This window comes from Clytia hemisphaerica, unplaced genomic scaffold, assembly GCF_902728285.1.
Source record: "Clytia hemisphaerica strain Z4C2 unplaced genomic scaffold, Clytia hemisphaerica genome assembly, whole genome shotgun sequence".
Classification (NCBI taxonomy): Eukaryota; Metazoa; Cnidaria; class Hydrozoa; order Leptothecata; family Clytiidae; genus Clytia; species Clytia hemisphaerica.
In genome coordinates this window covers 1050900-1067464 of record NW_027103962.1, presented here as the reverse complement: position 1 = coordinate 1067464, position 16565 = coordinate 1050900, and the positions used below count along the sequence as shown (strand labels likewise).

Below are 16565 nucleotides of genomic sequence, written 5' to 3'. Positions count from 1 at the left end.
AACGTCCATTTTTGAAAAAATCCATGTGTGATGTAGGGTTGATTTCACGGAATGATAGGGGAGTCAAAGGGTTTATGTAGTGGTTTCCTAATTTTTTGCAAGGTTTAAATTTCCTGAATGAGTGTTTTCCTAATTTTCTTGGAAAGGGAAAATTCTCTAGAAAAGAAACAAACTAATGCACCGATTACGTGGGCTGGCATTATAAAGTTCCATATAATCAAGTTTAAAAAATTCGGTCGTGGTAGCTTATGGATAGGTAGTTTTTTAATTTGGTAATAGTTAATATTTGATTATGTCAGTTTTCTATTGCAAGTTGTTGTAATCTTTGTCTACAGAATGAATACAAAATGTCGTCAGCGAGGAAGAGACAAAGGAGAGTCAAGAAGTTAGCTGATGAAATGTTTGATGGAAGCACTACTGATGACGAGAATGATTTCTGTGACCTCGATAGCTCAATTGATGATACTACTAGTGAATATGTAGCTGCTGATCTTAATTGTAGTCAATTAGCGGAACCTATTTTACCAGAATTCCAGGATTTAGACTTTGATGAATTCGATTACGTTTCGTCAGAAGATGAAGTTGCCAATGAAGTGCAGCCAGAAGAAACATTGAGGTCAGAGCTTTCTTCGTGGGCAACTAAAACACGCCTATCTAGAGATCCAACTAATGAATTACTAAGTATTCTTCGTAAATATGGCATGGATGTTCCAAAGGACTCCAGAACTCTACTGAAGACACCTCGTAATGTTGATGTACTAAATAAATGCGGAGGATCATACTACTATCTTGGCATTCGTAATGGAATTTCGTCTTTGCTCGATCAAAATGTTGAACCAGTTCCCTTTTTCAAGTTGTCAGTAAACGTGGATGGCGTTCCTCTTGATAAATCAACTAACTCTCAACTATGGCCTATTTTAGGGTCAATAAATTCATCTGATTACGTATTTGTTATCGCAATATTTCATGGTTATTCAAAACCAGATTCAGTTGAGGAATACCTCCTAGATTTCATTAAAGAAGCTGCCGATTTACTGGCTGATGGTCTAACACTTAATGATAGGAACTACCGTTTCTCTTTGAAATGTTTCATTTGTGATGCTCCAGCTAGATCTTTTCTTAAGTGCATTATTGGACATTGTGGTTACAATTCATGCGAACGCTGTGTCGTTGAAGGCGAGAGGGTTGAAAATCGTACAGTCTTCAATAATGCAACCTATAATGAAGATCTTCGGAACGGGGCAGATTTTGAACGTGGGAGTTATTTACCTAATCACCAAAAAGATCTCAGCCCCCTAATACAACTTGGTATAGATTGCGTTAACCAATTTCCTTTGGACTATATGCACTTAGTTTGTTTGGGTGTTGTAAAACGTATCTTGATGTTTATCATGAAAGGTCCAAACATTTGCAGATTATCGCAGAATTTAATTAGACAAATATCGACCAGGTTATGTCTTCATAATGGGCAAATGCCTTCAGAGTTCAACCGTCAACCACGGCCCCTCTCTGATTTATGTCATTGGAAGTCCACCGAATTCAGGCAATTTATATTGTATCATGGCCCCATTGTTCTAAGAGGAATAGTAGATTCTGCCTTCTACGAACACTTTCTTCTGCTTCACGTTGCAATTTCTATTTTACTAAGAAGTTCAGTCAGCGCTGGCGATGCAAACTTTGCCAGGCAGTTGTTACAAGAGTTTGTCACAACCTCAAAAACATTTTATGGAAACACCTTTAATGTATACAATCCACATTCTCTTCCTCATATTGCTGACGATGCATTAAAATATGGTTCTTTGAATGAAATAAGTGCCTTTAAATTTGAAAACTTTATGCAGAAGATGAAGAAGTCTGTGAAAAGTTGCAAAAATCCAGTTGCTCAGGTTGTCAAGAGAATGTCCGAAAGGAACAGTGCTGGAACTGATATCAAAAAGAGCAAAAAATCGAGAACGAACTTGAGACCGCATGGCAAAAACAGTTTCTTTTTTGATGTGAATGGTAATTTGTGTATAACTCAGCATGCAGGTCCAAATCATTTGTACTGCGACGTCATAAGTAGTCGGCAGATGGAGCCTTTTTACACAACACCGGTTGATTCTAGGCAGTTAGGGATTCATTACGCCAAAAACTTTCCAAATTTGGATTCAGAAAGAAGATTCATCCCTCATGAGAATGTTGTCAAAAAAGCGATAAGATTACCATACAAGAATGGCTTTGTATTTTTTCCGTTACTGCATTTTTTCAGTGAAAATAAGTATTAGTTTTGAACCTACAATTTTAGTTCGGCTTCCGTTGAGCTATTCTATTCATATTTCATATTTCATTAACATGGAATGTATTAAAAACGTTAACGTCTGGACCCAGTTGGTCCGAATTATCTTACAAGTATTCAAAGCATGGTTTTCCACCATAGTACTACGTTGGCACAGGATGGAGGGGGTAGCATATGTGATTTTTTTAAGATCCTCCTCAAAATGCACTGTAAGGGTGTAATTTGAGCAAAGAACACCATAAGGGTCTTAATTGAAAAAATAAATGTACAGAGTGGTGGCTCACATTTTATGGAGGACTATATTTTATGCCCTACAGTCACCAAAAATGCCCCTTTATCAAAAGGCACTGTAAGGGTCCGATTTTAAAAGCCAATTTTTTGGCGGCACACGCCGTCGTTTAGAAATCAAGTAATACACTTGTAATACTGTAACAGAGACCAAAATTCAACTTTCCTAGCAGACACTAACACTTTTTGATATCACATTACCTTCGGTCTTTTAGTTAACGTTTCATTTGAATATTTTTTAAATAAGTTATTTCAATTTGATTGTTGATAGCTTGTTGCACTTGTTTAAAATTTATTTGCGTTATGTAATGTTGAATATTTACAAATTTTTTTAAAATGTGTATACAATATAATCTATAATGTTCAAAGGAAATAACTGTGACTTTAGCTATTGCCAAAGCAAATTAAAAACAAGAAGACTTTATCTTAGGGAACGTCAATACAAACGTGTTTGAAAATAGTTCTTTTTTTGGATATAAAAATTTTTAAGTTATATGGATTTCAAAAAAAGGGCAACGATGTAAATAATGGATGATAAAAAAACACAATTTAATCGATCGTTCTTCTTTAATTTACTCTTTTTCGTATTTGCATTTGCGAAACTTGGCTTTAATATGCATTTCTCTTTGTTTCAGGCCATTACCATGTCTCATTACAGTGCAGTAAAGCTCACTGAAAATAACAAGAAGAAGATTATGTCGGTGCCATCTAAATGGGTATTGGGGGACAAGTGCTACTTTCCCAGGAACAAATTTATGGAATTGAAGCTGTCAATGACAAATGCGGACCCTAAGGAGGACTGGAAGGAAATTACAATTGAAAATGAGCTCCTACGTCATCGTATGTATCTGAATTATTTTGCATTAATCTAGAAAAACCTAAATCCTGCTAAGGATATTATAGTAGTTTCCGCCGATACGAGTCGATTGGTATCCAATAAAATAATTCGCATAATTAGACCAAAAAGAGGAGTACCCCTTGGTTAAAATCGACTCGAAAAATTAGTATTTTGCTTATCTTTTTACCGCAGATACCAAAGAACAATGTGATGCCATTAAAAGTGGGACCGAATACGAAACTGACGAGTCAGAATCGCCAGACTCACCAGTCATTGCTAAACGACGAAAGAGAGCGTGAGTACAGTAATATTTCTTCTCTTCCTTCTTCTTTTTCTTCTTCTCCTCCTTCACTATTTCTATTTTTTCCAAAAGATTTTGTTTCATTTATTTCTGATGTACCTGACGATAGTAGAGTCGGGTTGGTCGGAAAATTTTTTCGGGCGGAAATGTTAGTGTAGGGCGTGTACGCCTGCGATTATCAAAGGTTATTCTCACTTTTAAACGTTGTAAATTCATTGATTTTTCTATAGAATAGGCGAAAGTTTCGTCTTGTTTTATTTCTGTTTCTTTGAGAATGATTCAAGTATATGGATTTTTCTTGAAAATGTCAAATTGGTTGTTGATCCTCCTGAATGATTTCAATAAAAATTTCAAACACAGAAGCGACTTCATTTTTCAAAATGTATTTTTTTTTGTATTTAGACCGTCTTTTGATGAAGAAAAAGAAAACGTTGCACCCAAAAGAACACCAGATCAAAAAAGGTAGTTAATTGTTTTTTTAATTATTGCAACTCGTTAATATAACTTGTTAATGTTACGCAGCTACTCAGTCACTTAGCCAATGTCCTCACTTTTTTAAACAGCTAATGCAGAGTGCTAAACTAACTTTAGACTGTTTATATTTTGACCTTCTTATTCCTAAGATCTCGTGAAGCAACACTCGTGAGAAACAGTGATGATAGAGAGAGCAGGAGTCTTTTAAATGAAAGGTTTGTGAACTATTTTACCTTATCTTTTTGCTTAAAGTTATATTATATGTTGTAGCATTAAAATAAAAATCATATTTTTCCAATGGTGTATGCTCAATGTAAAGGTCTATCTCTGCCGCATGTATGTGTTAATAATATGGTATGACAAATATCATTGCCACCAGTTTTATGAAATACACTTATATCAGCTAACATTACTTTTTTAGTCTTACTGGAGTATCACGAATTGAAGGTGCTTGCGCCGAATCATTATACAGCTCACCACAGAATAAAAGGTTTGCATTGAATTTTTTTGTATATCCCATACTTTGTTGATTCGTGCGAAGTATAGTGGTAGCGGGGGTTAAACAAAAGAGCGCTCTTGCCTAAATTTTTCCCCAAAAAATATTGGGTAAAAGTAAAAATCATATTTTTCAATGGTGTATGCTCAATGTATAGGTTGATCTTTGCCGCATGTATGTGTTAATAATATGGTATGACAAATATCATTGCCACCAGTTTTATGAAATACACTTATATCAGCTAACATTACTTTTTTAGTCTTACTGGAGGAGTATCACGAATCGAAGGTGCTTGCGCCGAATCCTTATACAGCTCACCACAGAATAAAAGGTTTGCATTGAATTTTTTTGTATATCCCATACTTTGTTGATTCGTGCCAAGTATAGCGGTAGCGGGGGTTAAACAAAAGAGCGCTCTTGCCTAAATTTTCCCCCAAAAAATATTGGGTAAAAGTAAAAAAAATTGGAATTCATTCTCTAGGAGTGAATTATCGAAAAAAAACTAATTTCATGCGCCTATTGCCGTTTGAGTAGCTAATTTGAAAAAAGCCTAGTACTTTTAAATCGATTCGTTATTATCTTCTTTTAGCTTTCAAGGCAGCCAATCGTTCAAGAAGCCCGAGAAGAAAGCTCCTAGCTATGGAGACACATCAAATAAGATGTAAGGAATCTATAGTTTTTATAAATTTTGAAATAGTACCATGGATTGTGTTTTTGTTTTTCTACGGTGTTCCAACTTCCTCAGATTAATCTTTCCATAATAGTTATGTTTTTCATATTTTACTTCTAGCAAACATACATCAAACTATGATTCGCCAGCCCCAACTTCTATATCACCAGCAAGGATGGCTCCTGATGAGTACGACATGACCATATCGAGGCGTCTTAGTGATCGTCTTGAATCGTTAGAGAGTAAGCAATTTTTCATTTGATCGCATTGAATAACGTTGCTAACCTGATTTGGCTCTACTGAAAATTCGTGTAACGTAATTTCTGATATGAAGGTCTGATATGAACGCTCGTTCTGCATTTTGCTCGTAAAAGAGGTTTGAAATCGTTATTTTTCATTTTTAGATATTGTGGAAGATGTTAGGTCGCGGCAAGGCAAGTTGATGAAGATGCTTGTCAAAGTTCATGAAATCCTAAAATTTCGTGACTCATCAGCTTCAAATGAAGATGAAATCCCACAAATTGAAAGTCAGGATGATTTTGATTCGGTGGAAGACGCGCTCCTTGATCCAGCGACGAAAAACAAACTCGTAAGTTATGACTTTATTAGGTAGTTTTCAACATATCTCTTTCGGAACTATAACAGAAAGTATTGGACTAAGTATTGAAAAATATCAAACACCGTTAAGTATTCGATCAAAATATCTCATTCCCACCAATGTCACTGAGACAGGGGTGTCCTTAAAGTTGCTAAAACATGGTGTTCTTCATTTTTCCTGTATTTGTTATGAAAAAAATCATTGATATCATGAAAATTCTTTCTTATTATTACGGTTTAATGCTGCCTTGATTAAAACGAAGTCTAGCGGTGGTCATCGCTCTTGACTCATGTCTGCGAGGCCCGAGTTTGTTGCTAACCGTGGTACTATACACGCTTTTTTATAAGAATAACTTCTATAGTTATATCAGGATGAGATTTAAGAGTTAGAACCATAGGCATATTGTTTAGAACAATAAAAAAATAAGAATAATGCCCACCCTCAGTCAAAGTACACTATTCTTATAAAAAGGTACCTTATTGGTATTATATATTTCGCAGGTACTTAATTTCGCGATTTTTCAGGCCAAATTTCGCGAAATTTGATACCTTTTTTCAAAATTACAAAATCGCGAAATTTAATACACGCGAAAAAATTTCAAAATAGGTCGAAAATACTTAATTGTTACACTATTTTTGGTATGTTTACACCCAATACGTTGTGTTTTAAGCGAAATCAGTCATTTTCTTTCTTTATTCCCACTTTTTGAAAATGCCCAATTTAGTGAATCGCGAAATTTAATATACGCGAAAAACGTTTCCTCCAAAAAAATTCGCGATTCGCTAAATTCTGTTACACGCGAAACATAATACCAATAAGGTAGATACTTCCAGACATTGTGACGTGCCTAGACATTCATTACAGGTTTGGCCTCGCGACAGCATCTTTCAATATATAATTGTTTTCTTCGAATAGATTGAGAACATAAAGCGGTTTGGTGGATCTACCTACACAGAAATGATTAATATCGCACTTAAAAGGTTGGTGTCATGCTTACTTTATTTACATGATTGTACTTTTTCAGGGCTGAAATTTTTCGAAACCTAAGTTACTCATTTAAGAATCACTATCTCGAGCATTTCATCATCATCCTTCGACCGTTAGGTCGGAAATACCGAGTATCTCTCTCTCCACAGCTCACGGTCTGACATAACTGTTTTCAGTTCTTCTAACTCGAGCCCTGTTTCCCGCCTCAAATTGTCGAGGAAAGTTCGCTTCCTTGAGCGTCTAGGACCAGTAGGGCACCACAATAAGATGTCTGAAATAATTTCAGATTTTGCTCTGAAACAATGGCCGGAGAAAGTTAGCCTCCTGGAATAAAGAACAGAAGAGATTCTAGGGAGACCTTGGTAGATTTGGGCGAGGTTGGGATGATCTCTCCAATCAAGATTTTGAACCCTTTTTAGGAGATTGGTATAACACCCATCAAGACTTTTCTCCATAGATTTTGTCATGGTCCAGGTTTCAGAACCATAAAGAAGAATGGGCTCCACAAGACACTTGAAAATTTTCAGCTTGAGGTTATTGTCAAGATCACATTGCCAGATTTTGTTGAGCTTATTACAAGCTTTCCACGCAAGTGCTTTCCTGGTTTTAAAGTCGCTATCAGAACTGTTGATAAGAGAGCCTAAGTAGTTGAAATCGATTACTTTTTTAATGTCAACACCTTTCAAAGAAAATAAAGGGAGAAAGTTTTTCAGAGGAGCAAAGATATTCTGTTTTTTTCTCGTTACAGTAAAGACCGACCTGACTTGCTGCAGTTTCTAAAGAATGGAGTAGAATTTCGAGATTTTGAATACTTTCTGCAACAAGTGCGAGGTCATCAGCAAAATCCAGATCAGTCACAAACAGCCAGGGTCACGTGTGCCCTGGGGCGTTTTAATTTGAATTCCCTTTTTGTTAAAAGTATCAACAGAAATTCTTAAAACATAATCCAAAACAACTATAAAAAGAAAAGGAGCAAGAGTGTCTCCTTGAAGAACTCCTGCTTGAATATTAAAAATATCTGTATCCCCATCAGGTGATACAACCTTTGCTTTGGAAGAAGTATACAATGCTTGAATAGCATTTATAATTTTCTCAGGGATACCATAGAGACCTAGAATTTGAAACATTTTTTCTCGACTGATCGAGTCGAAGGCCTTTTTGAAATCAACAAAACATATAAAAGCATCTTTATTGAGTTTCCTCATTTCTTCCAGAATTCGTCTGATAGATAAAATTTGAGAGAGTGTGCTCCTGCCCTTCCGGAAACCGTTTTGGTTTCTCCTAAGGAGGGGGTCAAGAATAGGAACAATACGGTTAAATAAAAGTTTGTTATAAATTTTTGCGGCAATTGGCATCAAGGTGATACCTCTGTAGTTTGAGGCTAAGGTCAGATCACCTTTTTTGGGAACTGGAATGATACCCCCTGTTAACCATGCAGAAGGTGGTACAAAATCGTTAAATGTATGGTTACAAAACTCTAGAAGGAGGTCAAGAAAAATAGGGTCTTTCCATAAAATTGTGGGTATATTGTCTAGACCGGAAGATTTATTGATAGAAAATGATTTTAAAGCTATTTTAAGTTCATCTTTAGTAAAAGACTCTGTTGAAATGTGTAAGAGATCAAAAACTTGGTTCAGAGGAAGTTGGTCAGGTCCGAGAAGTGGGGGGTTTCCAAGCAGTGACTTGAAATGAGCAAGCCAATTCTCTTTTCTTTTCTCTGGAGATCCTCCTTTGAGCTGGATCGATGGATGATCCTTGCGCCCTGACAGTTCATTGATTGTCTTCCAAGCAGCTGAGTGTTGATTGGAAAAATGAAGATGTGAAATAGAGTCAATTTTACCTTGAATAAAAGATGCTTCAGCTGTTAAATAAGCTTCATCTAAATATTTTTGGGCATCAGCAAGGCGTTTTGATGTTCTTCTGGTTGCGCGAGATAAGTGCCTTGCTTTGACTTTATCGTATTCATTGCGTGCTGCGATGACAAGATCATTTTCAGACAGATGTGTTCTTTTGGTTTTAACTTTTTTGGGCAAAAGAGAGAGACAGACATCTTCATTTGCGTCTACCAAAGTTTGGTATTTCTCTTCAATATTGTGCTCGGGACGAGAGAGGACGTCAAATCTATTTTTCACTTCAACCGCATAAATAGAGCGAAGATTAGAACTTGTATAAACTTGTTGCCAATCAATAGATTTCAGAGGGTTGGGTTTGCACTTTTTAGAAGATCTCAAACTTAGACAAATGTGTGCAGAAACGACTCTGTGGTCTGAGCCAACAGAAGAAAAAGAAAAATATGATTGAGCATTTCTGACACTGTTTTTCCATTTATTTCGGACAAGGACATAGTCTATTTGGGATTTAGTTCCAGAGGGATGTTGGAAAGTCCAAAGCTTATTAGTATTTTTCATAAAAAGTGTATTTGTAGCAACAAGCTGATGTTGTAACATAAAATCAAAGAGTTTATTACCATTTCTATTTGTCGATTTATGGTATGAAAATTTTACATTATCATTCCCTAAACTGGGCATTAAAGTCGCCAGCTAATATAAGAAAGTTATGCGCAGGAATAGAAAGGATAGTTTGAGAAAGAATGGAATAGAAACTATCGACATCAACCTGTTCAGAGACATTAGTTGGACTGTAACAAGCTACAAAGGTTGTTTTAGGATTGCTATTAAATTCGGCAACAATAATTCGATTTGAAATTTTACGGAGAGATAAAATATTTTCTGCTGCTCTAGAAGAGAGTAGCATACCAATACCCCCGATTGTTGTTCCCTGGGAATTTTTCCATGCTGAGGCGGTTACAAGCTTGTTTTTACCAAGATTTGAGTGGAGGAATTCAATGTCTTTGTGTAGAAATCTGTGTTCTTGAATACTGAGCACATCGATTTGGAATTTGGAAAAACACGAAAGAAGCTCTTGTTTTCTACTAACAAGAGATAGAGAGCGCACGTTGAAAGTGCTAAAAATGACTGGATGTTTGCAAACTAGTAGTCTTTGTGTTTTAAGTTTTGTTACAGACTCAATCCTATCACCGTCAACTCTCTCTGGTGAGTTTGGAGAAGACGGTTCATTGGTTTCGCGGGAAACAAGGTTTAAGTTTGAAACTGAGAAAGCAGGGGCTTTAACCCTGGTGCTGTTTAAAGAGTTATTCATGGTATTTCTTTCGATAGCTAAATGTTTCTAATGCTCCGCGCCACTGGATACATCATAGGGAGAATGACAGTAAATACTGTCTAAAGAGGTCAACCACCCCATGAGGCAAAAATTAAACACTGCAAGAAGCCAACCTATGCAGAGTGTGCAGTACCCAACTAACTTGGGCAAAATCCCTTTAGCCTGGAGGCCAAACGGACAGATAGGAGAACCATACTAACGGTTTCTTGTTAAATGCTTCTACCACTATTCACTTTACCTGCAACAAAGTGAGATTTAATGGTTTTCTCCAGGTTTTACAGTAATCCTTCTGTTTTGTGGAACGAAATTTAATGTTAAAACTTGATAAAATACAGTATTTGCGTGATAAAAAGTGAATTCGCAGTTATATAGTTAAAAAAATAAGTTTGTATGTACAGGTTGAAAAATACGGTTACTATTCACAGTCAAAAGTCTTAGTCAAATCTGACTGAACTTTTGAAGATTGGCTCTGCAGGGCAAGGGCGCCAGACTTCCAGAGGGAAGTCATCCTTGGGGAAGACTTAAGTAGTCAACCCGCATACCCATCGAGCATTTACGTGACTCCTCTGCACGCTTTTCTGACATGATTTCGATATTTGAGAATTAAACGACACAATGTTTTCCATTTTTGTAATTTCTATTCTAGATTGATGACGGTAGATTTCCGATGTGGCGTTAACTTGTGTGGTCGTGGTGGCAAAATGGCTTTCGCGAGTACACAACTTTTCAAAGCTATCGAACGTAAGTTTTCATACCTTAAAATCTTTTAAATTGCAAGTCTAATGACGGCACGAAATGATTTAATACAATAAAACAAATTCTCACCCAAACCAAGATTCTTTCTTATTCCTTCTGTTTTTTTATAAATAATTTGCTGATTCTCTTGTGACAATAGATTTTTTGCATAAATTTATAGAAGCTGTCAAGCAAGCCTTCAGTGACTCCACCGAGTCGAATATCCGCGAGGCCATTGGCAGACACATCAAAGGAGCTCCTGACCGAAAAGGTGGTTCCGGTCGAGCCAACAAAAAAGATAAAAATTAATTTTTATTATTAAAACTTTTATTGGGGAGAGGAACAGTCTGCCCAGAAGCTGAAATTTTTTGGGAAAACCTCATATCATGACGACGTCAAAAAATAGCTATTTTTAAGTAACTTTCATAATGAGGTTTTTTCCACCCCTGGGCAAACTGTGGGGATCACACCGTAGATTTTCCCTTTTAAAACGTAATCTAGTTTAACTTAGAGCTTAGAACCATTGTTCCAAAAAATCTATTTTTCTCTGATTTTTAACGCGTAGCAGGAATTGTAACTAATTGTCACACCTAATCAATTCTTGGGCGTGGAAAGTTTTTAAACAACATACAGAATTAATTATAAATGAAACGGATTTTTGTCATGTCCTGCTTATATCGTTTTGAATTTGTCTCAAATGAATGCACCTTAAACAAAAGAATCTCGTAACGACAAAAGGATTCTAGTGTGAACGAACTACAAACAACATATTATATAGAATTATTTATTCAAAATTTCCAAGATTATTTTTAATTAGTTTTCACATTATTTTTTTGCAATTTGTGTATAGCTCATTCCCTACAGATTTATATTGTAAATGTTCCAAATAAGTTTTAAATATGTATTTTTGAATTGGTATATTAGATTATTTTAAGATTATTTTAAGAAATATAGACAAATTCAAAATTTAAAAGAAAAACTGTCTTGATTGAATGTCAGGTTGTCTCATTGAACTCGAAACTGTGAAAATAAACTAGATTATAATATAAACATTCATAGATTCTCTATCAGTCAGGAAGAAAAAACAATTTTTTATTCTGCTACTGACAGTTTCATGCCACTTTTGTGACAATCTTCAGGCAACTAAACTCTATTCTCTATTTAAATTAGCGTTCGGTAAAAGCGTATAATCAACGTTTTTATTGCGTCTTTATTAGATCGTTCTAGATAAACGTTTAAATTACGTTTTTCAAACGTTTGAAAACTACGTTTTAGATAAACGTTTAAACAACGTTTTTTAAACGTCTGAAAATTACGTTTAAAAAAGCGACAAATAGAACCGAATAAAAACGTTTTCCCGACGTTTAGAAAAACGTTTAAAAAACGTTATTTAAACGTTTTTTTGCCGGCTGGGACACTGTCCACAATTTGATAAAAATTACTTCTCAAAATAGTACATAGTACAGCTTAAAAGAAGCTTACCCAATTATTTTTTGGTTATCCTGTTGGTTGGTCTTTGGTTGCTGTTCATGAGTTTTGTTACTAAAATACAGTGAAAAAAATTCACAGACTCGTTGCATGCTAAAATGATGCAATGTTTGCTAAAACATAAAATTGAGCAAACTTTTTTAGTAAAGATTTCTTAAGAACAAGAAAAGGTAAAAATGTAAAATGAAAGAATTTTTCCTGTTTATTCTATTTACTGGCTTTTCTTTGACTGAACAGAAAAGAATGTATTCAAACGCCAGCTATTTTTAACAATCTCAATTTAAATAAATAGTGGTTAAAGCTTTCTGAAAAGTAAGTATCTATATCTGAATTGATGTTTATTAAAAGGCATTTTGGTGCATCGATTTTTGGAATGAACTATATATGCTTCAAATCGTTTTTCGAACAAATGAAATAAGCACTTTTCTACCAATTCTGGGTTCATCATTTATACTATCCCTGATTATTCCAAGGCTTTTGGGATGACTTTCCAATGTAACTTATCCATTACAAACTTGCTTTCATGTGGAAATTTCTTTCTGTTGTGCTAACGTTTTCGGAAAAAGCATATTAAGAAAAAATAATATCAAAATATGTACCTTGCTTCCTTTGCTTTCGAACTTTTTGTGGGGTTAGTGTAGCCTGGTTTGAAATTCTCACTTGTAGCAGTTCTAAGTAAAATAGATAATCATTTCAGCTACCAAAAAACTTAATAATTAATCTCCCATCTTATTTTTTTGTAGCAACAATTCTTGAAGAGAGCTAAAACACAAACGACCTAAAGTCTGTCCAGATATAATTGGCAGTGGAAACAAGAATGCCTGTAACTTTTGATAGTCAAATATAATTATGGAATTTTTTTTTGCTTGTCTTAGAGAATAAAAAGCGCTATATTTGATTGTATTCTTGGTTAAAAAATTCGCGTTTTCTAGCGGGTGAATATGCGATTGTAAAAATTGAGCTTTTTTTCTACTTATGCTATAACGTTCATTTTTACACCAGTGGTAGTTCAACCTTAGGTTAAGAAGTTTATTAAATTTCAAGGCAAACAGAAAAGTCCTTCGGAAGATATGGTACCCGAAATACCCCTTGGTAGCACTTTTTTGTGAAATATCAAATCTCCAACTTATTACTAAAAACGGGGGTTATGTTATTTTTTTGAACAGTGCAATTAAAAGTTGGAAAGTGTTAAGTGTTATTGGTATAATTGATTATTTCGAAACGACGTGAAATCACAGTATGATTGTTTTTATTGAAAAGATAAGCATGAACTTATATTGCCTTTGTTATTTTTAAGTCATTAAAGAACTTTGCTAATTCCCAAAACACTAAACACAGTTTGGCTATAGGTCATTAAAGAGATCGTAAAATGTGTTATTATCGAAAAACTGTTTTATCAATCGTATCACTACCCCCGTTTTTAGTAATAAGTTGGAGATTTGATATTTCACAGAAAAGTGCTACCAAGGAATACTTTGGGTCTCATATCTTCCGAAGGACTTTTCTGTTCGCCTTGAAATTTAACAAACTTCTTAACTTAAGGTTGAACTACCACTGGTGTAAAAATGAACATTATAGCATAAGTAGAAAAAAAGCTCAATTTTTACAATCGCAAATTTAACCGCTAAAAATCACGAATTTTTTAACAAAAAATACATTCAAATATAGCGCTTTTGATTCTCTAAAACAAGCAAAAAAAATTTTCATAATCATATTTGACTATCAAAGGTTACAGGCATTCTTGTTTCCACTGCCAATTATATCTGGACAGACTTTAGATAGTATTTACCTACTATCTTTGAAACAATTATTGAAAAAATGTGTTACCACTGAGTTATAACCCAAACTGGTGCTGATCTTTTGACGAAGAATGTTTTAATGCAAGTAAAGAATCAAATACAATTTTTTTAATAATTCCCTATATTGTAATAAAATATTTTATCGTCACTTAAAATTTTTATTGCTTTTAATTACTCACATTTTTTCCATTTTTTTCAATAAATTTGTTACTTTCTTTTTACTTGTATGATAACTGATGATGGCGTAAGCCGAAAAGCTTTTTATCCAATTTTCAAATACATTTTATATTTCACAAAAATACAAAAAATATTTGAAGAATCAAAACTATACTTATGTGTTTCTGCTTCACTTGTATCTAATTTGACATCCATTGTGTTTGCTTCTTCTTTCACGGTTCTAAAAATCAAAAATCCTAGAAGGTTAAAAACTGGATTGAAAAGTTTTGTGAAACTTTGAAATTGTTAAAAAGGCCCTAAAAAGAGCAATGCTTTATCACCCATATGATATGGATGCTAAAGTAAAATTTCATGATTTTTTCAGGCTTCTGCAAGCTAATAAAATAGCATTAAAAAGATATAAAAATCAAACCCTTAGAAAATCTTTAAGAGGTAATCATTTTTAATGGAGAGTCACTTAAATTGTTCTGAAAAGACTTTTTCTTAAGGTGTATACTTTATTTCAATCACTAGAAATTTTCGAACTAGAAACAATTAGGGCCACCCATAAAAAGGTATGTACAAATATAGCAAATACCCAGCCCTGCCCCCTTTGTCAGTAAAATTATAAGAAATCCCCAACCCTTTGCCTGTGCCAACGATCTAGAGCCAAATTAGTTAAAAGTATAGCTTTGGACTATTCCAAGCAAAATTCTTTAGGATTTATTAATCTTCTTGATAGGAAATCCTTTCAAAAATCAATTTCACTAGGCTTTATACTTTAATCCAAAAAAATCCGGAGATTAGTTTTTCAGGAGCTCCTTTTGGCAACTTTATGATTTTTTCCTGTAGAAAATTTTCAAAAAAGAATTTCGTAATTGCTTGAGAAGAACATTGAAGAGAAAAAATTAATTCAAAGTGGATATCTGTGGTCAGTGCAGATTAAACATTCTGACCCACTATAAATCATTTCCTACAAACCTAATATGAATATGAAAAGGATCAAAATAAGAAAAATATAAGAAACATAAAGGCAGTGTGACATATCAAACGTAGATGTAGCCTATAATTGAGCCCCTCCCATATCTGTGTCTTTTGTGCTACACTTTCTTTCCTTCCATACGTACAGGTATCCTTCCTTGACAGTAGCGGCCTGGCTTAATTTTCTTGGTGGTGCAAACTATGAAATTGGCGCCCTGGTATTTTTGTCCTTATTTGCGCCCTATACCATTAAGTGAAACTATTAAGGTAAGAGCAGTGACTGGTTGAAAGTAACGCCCAGAATCTCTGAGTCAACAAAGTTTTATTTATACGAAGGTGGTGGTAATGATAATTTGATATCTATTTCCTTGTTATTTCCTGGTCTTACTGTACTCTCCACTAAAGATCAATGGCTGAAAGAGGCCCCAAAAATTGGCGAGAATAAGGGTTCTTTGTAATTCTGGCGCCGCAGGCAAAAAAATTTGGTGTAAGAAAGGTCAAACAGCTTATAAGATATTCTAAAAAGGAGAAAGTTAGTCCGCATAAGACCACAAAAACCACAGCGAGCAGTTTCGATCAATCTCTCATTTTGGGAGTGACGTCCTCTTTAACCCCTGGTGGTTACACAACACTTCTCTTGCTTAGACTTTTCGCAATTAAATGTTGATAGTAGTTTTGAAAAATTTCGTAAAATAAAACGAAACGCCGCAGGCGAAAAAAATTTACATTGCACTTATAGAAGGCGCTAAAACGTGTCAAAGGGCGCAAAATCGCCCAACCAAACATCAAAATAATTTTGGCGCCCCCTTGAAAAGTTTTTTTGGCGCCCCTCTCAGGTCTTTCTGGGTGGTGCACTGCACACCCTGCACCCCCTGCCAGGCCGCCACTGTTCCTTGAAGGACCCCTCTGGGATGCAACTATATCTACAGTATACTGCCACTCAAGAAGGATATAAAGTGACATTCTAATCAACATTGAACGGACCTCTAGATAGAGTTTCTTATAAGTTAGTCCTGGGGAGTTATGACAGTAGAACTTTGAGTATCTAGATGGACAACAAAAGTGAAGTGAATGGTGAGTGAATGAATATGCTGAATCAATCATCATCTCACCTTGAAAAGGATTGATAAAATCTCTTCTTTTTTTTGAAAGGTCTTTCCAAAGAAGATTTCGTAGAATTCAAATTTGATGCACCAAAAGTGCGCTTTGTGCTACGAACAAATGGTGCAGAAAAATTGAACTTTTAAGCAACACAAAAAAGAGAAGGATTTGCAAGCTTTTAAACTTTTATTTTAGAGA

The 16565-nt window shown here is 34.9% G+C and overlaps 1 protein-coding gene across 1 annotated transcript in view; it reads right to left on the bottom strand.

Moving 5' to 3' along the window:
- Window positions 1–16565, bottom strand: part of LOC136810234 (E3 ubiquitin-protein ligase rnf213-alpha-like) — a 104457-nt gene that overhangs the window by 77418 nt on the left and 10474 nt on the right. The window contains exons 7-10 of the mRNA XM_067066802.1: window positions 16379–16477; window positions 14461–14526; window positions 12930–13001; window positions 12325–12384 (exon numbers count right to left, since the gene is read on the bottom strand). Of these exons, the coding sequence (XP_066922903.1) occupies window positions 12325–12384; window positions 12930–13001; window positions 14461–14526; window positions 16379–16477 (297 nt within the window). The remainder of the gene's footprint in view (window positions 1–12324; window positions 12385–12929; window positions 13002–14460; window positions 14527–16378; window positions 16478–16565) is intronic.